At 35.2% G+C, this 6,040-nt stretch overlaps 2 protein-coding genes and 1 pseudogene across 2 annotated transcripts in view; 1 reads left to right on the forward strand and 2 right to left on the reverse strand.

Moving 5' to 3' along the window:
- The window catches only part of LOC100637119 (protein ALP1-like), a 4,473-nt gene extending 3,090 nt beyond the window's left edge, over window positions 1–1,383 (reverse strand). The window contains exons 1-2 of the mRNA XM_011404339.2: window positions 1,367–1,383; window positions 1,214–1,254 (exon numbers count right to left, since the gene is read on the reverse strand). Coding sequence (XP_011402641.2) covers window positions 1,214–1,254; window positions 1,367–1,383 — 58 coding nt within the window. The remainder of the gene's footprint in view (window positions 1–1,213; window positions 1,255–1,366) is intronic.
- A 188-nt stretch (window positions 1,384–1,571) lies between these two features.
- LOC105311882 (iron-sulfur protein NUBPL-like) lies at window positions 1,572–3,073 on the reverse strand (annotated as a pseudogene).
- A 63-nt stretch (window positions 3,074–3,136) lies between these two features.
- LOC109580734 (fibropellin-3-like) lies at window positions 3,137–4,601 on the forward strand. Its single transcript, XM_019994216.1, has 2 exons — window positions 3,137–3,154; window positions 3,698–4,601. Exons 1-2 carry the CDS (start codon window positions 3,137–3,139, stop codon window positions 4,532–4,534), a joined length of 855 nt encoding a protein of 284 aa, XP_019849775.1. The 3' UTR covers window positions 4,535–4,601.
- Window positions 4,602–6,040: the final 1,439 nt, after the last annotated feature.

The raw sequence follows: 6,040 nt of genomic DNA on the forward strand, positions 1-6,040 counted from the left end.
TCGTTCCTATAATTGATTTCAACCACGTGCGATGTTTGTATATACCGTACAGCAGGAAATATTTGCGGGGAATTAAATTTTGCGAGTTTGCGATTCCATTTAAAGCGCAAAATTTAAATCCGCAAAATAATGAAATTCATGCATGACCACAGTAGGTAATGCTACAATAACTGTCAAAACCGCAAATATTTAATCCGCAAACCAGGTTATTTTTAAGGATTCGCAAAATTTTTCTCCGCAAAATTAACCAGCTGTACGGTATATACCGTAGGTCGGGATATATTCGCGGCTGCAATTATTCGCGGTCATAAAAAATTTCAATTAAAAACCATGGAAACCAAGGTGTTATTTTAATTGAAAACGGCGCGATAGTGAAGAAAAGCACCTTGCTGCAGTGTTCTTGAGCTGTTGCTCTTCTTGTGTCACTAAGCCTTGGGCTCTTTGGAGCTGCTTTACCGGTTCTTTTCAGGACTAGTGCCTCGCCGTATTTTGGGACCCTCCACCCATTCTAATTAGTGTTTATTGACTTGGGCGTGGTTTATTATCACCAGCACGCGGACCAGCAACAATTTGCAGCAAAGAGGCTGAAAGAGCTCTGAGGTAGCGGTCCATACAAGAAGTTAACAGATAAAGAAGGACTCGCTATTGGTGAATGGCTCCACTATAGCTGCTAAAGAACAGATGAATAGCTGAACACTAAACACGTGGTCTTAATTGTCATAGCAACGCTCTAACAGTTTCCATGGTTTTTAATTGAATTTTTTATGACCACGAATAATTGCAGCCGCGAATATATCCCGACCTACGGTATTTGTATGTCCACACTTACATTTCTTCTATACATGTTGTATTGGAGAAATAACAAGCCTTAGCAACCACCCGCCCACGCTCCCTACGTAGTGGGTGTGGTCACGGCAAACAAAATGGCGGCTTACACATGGGACAAAGTTAAGAGCTTTCTAACAGCAAGGGAACATAAAGATACTGTTTAAAAACTTCTCTAGAAGCATTTGAAGGTAGAGAGAACCTCTATAAGTCTTAATAATGACCAAGTTGTACTTGCAAGGTGGTGAAATCAATTATAGGAATATTTTTTACACTGTTACGCTTGTTTGATATAAAGGACTCTGATAAGTTAATTCCAAGTGTATGTAGTCATAGCTGCATGCATGGGATCTATGTTCTCAAGCCTAGGTTAACAAAGCAGATGTACAATCTTCAAATATGATTTGTTCAGTGACTACTTCTAGCTGACTATAAGCAAGATGGCTTTAATTGCTGCAGAGATTCTTAAGTGAAGAATAGATGCAAAAAATTAATCAAGATGACTGCAACAATATCTACTGAATTTTGACAGCGTGATTACTTTGCTAGCTCATACATGTAGATCATACAGCACATAATCTATAGCTTGCTTAGGCTTGCCCCTTTATAGTCTCGCCACGCCCCTTCGCCCCCCCCACGTGGCGAGACTAGCATTCTTCTAGTTAGATTCATTGATACCCGCCCACACATCATCATGAATTAAAATTCATTATTTAAGATGATAATACAAATCAAATTTGGCTATAGTCTATATAAAAAACGACAGTTTTTTGTATACAAAATACAATTCAGCTAAGTATACACTATCAGCTACAGCTAGACTATTTATTCAGTGCCGGTAAAAAATAGTAATTACACAGGGTTCCTATTTCCTAAACTTGGGGGCTCACTAAACAGAACTACTATTCATACTACTGATGGGGGTCTGCTGAAGGTGGCAATAATTCCAGAACCCTCTCAGCTATATTCTTATATGAATTAGCCTGTATAATGAAATAGAACAACATGTCAACATTAATTAATTATTAAATATACCTGAGAACTATCAGGCCTTGATATAACTATTGGTTGACCTTTATCTGATCAAGATGATATCAATGATGACATGTTGCTATAGTAACCTATTATGCCCACGCCCACATCTTTAGACAGTTTGTCAGCTCCTCCTACTTTACCAAACACGTTTGACTGATGTCCACAATTAGGACAGACATAACCACTCATGTTCTCTATAATACCATAAACCTAATGAACATAGAGAAGGAGGAAGAGAAAATGAAGAGAATTAAACAAGAGATATACTCTATTATTTCCAATTTTAAAAAAGACAGGAAAGAAAAGGGAATTGGTATTTATGCATGTATTCACTACCAGGGTTTAAGCTGGTATGTTAACTTTTTTAAACATTGCAGCTCAGTCCTTTCCTAGCATCAGGTAATGAGAGATCCTGTGGATTCGACACTAAAACCACACCTACCAACAAACAAATAAACGAACAACAACAACAACATCTACATGCATACTGTAATAAACTAACAATCAGTAAATAAAAATCAATAAACAATATTAAATAAGGGGATTATTGTTTAATTACCAGACACAGGTATATTCTCTGATATTGATAGTTGAGTGTCCCCAGTTCCAGGTGGCATATCAATTACTAATATATCCAATAGACCCCGAGGCCACGCCTCTTAATAACCTTCGTATTACTGACATTACCTGTACATATACATGTAATTAATTATTAATTATTATTAATTACCATTAATCCTCTCCAGACTATCGGCTCTGATTCTTCTACTAAGAAACCCATTGACATACTAAAAATAATAACAATAAATAATTTTTAAATAATAATAAATTACCATTTTACATTATAATTGGTCAGTGGTATCATCTTGTCCTCTATAGAATATACTGACAATATACTGGAATATACTAATAATATACAAACATTTATCCAGTTCAGGTTGTCCTGAGAGGTTCATTAGACGTGGCAATGATGGACCATACACATCAGCATCTAACAGACCGACCCTCAGCCCCTACTAATTAATAATTAATTGAATAATGATAATTTATTTGCAAATGCACTGCTAAATATATTATTTCTTTACCAGCTGTTGTAGACTTTCCAACTCCACCTTTACCAGAGGCAAGGGATCACGTGATTCACACCTGAAATAGACCATTTCCTTGGTACTTTCTCTGAAAACTTTCTTACAGAATAATTTAGAAACTTCATAAAAATTAACCCTTTGAATTCAAAATTCAAATGATTAATTAACTATTCTAGTTATTAATAGTTATGAAAATCTGGAAAATGGCTAAAAATCAGTCCCAATTTTTACTTACATTTTCTAATACATATTGACATCCTTATGCTGTGTAAAAAGTTTGAGCTGATTCAGACTTAAATTTTCAAGTTACGGCCATAGTTTAAAAATATGCCAAAATCAGAAAAATACCCTGTACTATAGCCCATGCTTTTTTTCCAAAAAATGGCTAGAAAATCACTTGCAATTTTTATTACATTTTCTGATAAATATTGATGTCCTTATGCTGTGTAAAAAGTTTGAGCTGATTCCGACTTAAATTAAATTTTTCAAGTTACGGCCATTTTAAGAAATGTGCCAAAATCAAAAAATACCCTATACTATAATAGCCCTATTCTAGCCCATGCTTTTTTCCAAAAAATGCCTTAAAAAATCACACCAATTATTACATTTTCTGATACATAATCACATTATAATGCTGTTTAGAAATTAAGTTTGAATTGATTCCGACTTAAATTATTTTAGTTACAGCTATTTTAATAGGCCAAAATCTGAAAAATACAATTGTAATTGCACTGGGACTGTATTCACAGGAGAAATATGAGATTGACATTAACGAGTGCAGTGATGGTACTAATACATGCTATGAAGGTAGCACCTGTATTAACACTGATGGTGGGTATATATGTACTTGTCCTGGAGGAGTAACTGGTCCTTATTGTGATATTGATATCAACGAGTGTGCTGAAGGTGATCATGGCTGTACTCAAGGCTCTACCTGTTTAAATATATTCGGTGGTTTCGTGTGTTTGTGTCCAACTGGTTTCAATGGCTCCCAATGCAACGAGGACATCAACGAGTGTCTCTCCCTCCCCCTCCCTTGCACTGGTACCGGTAATTGTACTAATACTATCGGTAACTACACCTGCTCCTGTAATCCTGGCTTTACAGGCACTAGATGTGAAAGTGATCTCAACGAATGTGACACTACAGTCCCTATATGTAACACTGGTACTTGTATGAATATACATGGTAGCTACTCTTGTATGTGCTCACCAGGTACTACTGGAGATCATTGTCAAACTGATATTGATGAATGTGCTGAGACTAATACAACTATTTGTAATAATGGAACGTGTCAGAATGAGTTTGGTGGTTACACTTGTAATTGTTTCAGAGGTTATACTGGAGTGGATTGTCTCATTGTGGAGCCTATTGATGATGATGAAGGCACCTCTCGTCTTTCTATTATAATATTAGCTGTTGTTGTTTTTGTGTTGTTGTTGTTTCTTGTTGTTGTTGTTGTTGTCGTTGGTCTGAGGATTGTAAGGAGGAAGAGTAGGAGAAAAGGGGTTTATTCACCAGCTGCTGTAGAGAGGGAGTCTGAAGGAACAGTTGGCCCACGTACTGAGAAAGAAAGACTATTATAACTTACACTATTTATTAATTATTTTGTCATTTTCTTCTTAATACAGCATAATTGTCACTTATAATTTATTATAATTTTAAAAGTAATTTCTAAAACTTATCCCGGTACATAATTCACTCCCATTGGGTACAAGAGGCTAAGAGCCTGTTTTAGTTCAAGTTAACAGCTCAATTTCAACTAAACAATACAATTGCATAATATTGAATGATTTGAAGCTGTGTAGAATGACATTACACCAAAACTAAAAGATTTAAACATTTTAAACATTTAGGATCATACATATTCACCATCTGTGTGTGTGCTGATATTTGGATGTAGTCCATGTGCTACATGGATCTCCTGATGTTAGTGGCCTATAGTATCAAGATTCATAACTAATTCCAATAACAACATTAATAATAAACATACCGTATTTCCTTAAATAGAAGCCGTATTCGAATAAACGCCGGGGTAGCAATAGAATTAAACTATAAATACGTAACACCAGCCTAGGAGTGACTCAGTAGTCTAGTGGGTAATGCCTGAAGTTCCCGAAGTCAAAAGCTTGAGGCCACGGGTTCGAATCCCGCTCTGGGCCAAAGTTTTTTTATTTTTTATATATTTTTTGGAGGTCCAAGTATCATTTTTAGGAAATAGACGCCCGGGCTTTTATTTAAGGAAATACGGTAGTTTGAAACTAACAACAACTATTTAAAATAACAATGTTACTAATAATAAACATACATGTAGTTTGATACTATCAGTGGTAATTCTAAATATAGAAATACATGTGAATCTGCAAGCATTAACAAAAATAATGTGAACAGAACAAAATAATATACTACAGGCAACATCCTTATGTTATTATACTTTGCAAAGTTTATCTCTAATGTTAGTAGCAATATCATGCTTTCCTTCTTTATCCAGTGCTGTAGCTAATGATGACCAACTGGGACCTCCTTTCTCTCTCACTTTATCTTCTTCTCTTAACCAGGCAGACATACACTCTCTGAAGCACTTCTTAGAGTCTCCATTATCTTTGTTGATGTCTTCTAGTGTAGGCTGATAGAGTCCTAGCTGAAGACCAAGATCATACCATATATGGCGAGGTAAATGATTGAGTATTGTTAGCTCTTCAATGACAATATCAAGATCTTTAATATCTATAAAATAATAATTAATAATGTGTATATACACTGTACAGTCTACACCCCACTACCTGACAATTGTGATAGTACATATTATAACATACCTAGCTTTATTGGAGTCAATGGTGTCTTGAATTCTTCAGTTATTTCAATCACTTCCTATACAATAATAATAATAATAACTGATATTTGTCACTGTGCTTGTTTATCAAGGTGATATACATCAGTAGTGTATTGCTGAAAGGTGAGTTTAACAGATGTACAAGTATAAATTATTAGTAGTAAAAGCCACACAATGACAACCCACAATTAGATAAAGACTGAGTAACTTTGATAAGAAATAAAGATATGGCCTTTTGATTATTAGTGCTTGTATTAAT

This window comes from Amphimedon queenslandica, unplaced genomic scaffold, assembly GCF_000090795.2.
Source record: "Amphimedon queenslandica unplaced genomic scaffold, v1.1 AMPQUscaffold_13479, whole genome shotgun sequence".
Taxonomy (NCBI): domain Eukaryota; kingdom Metazoa; phylum Porifera; class Demospongiae; order Haplosclerida; family Niphatidae; genus Amphimedon; species Amphimedon queenslandica.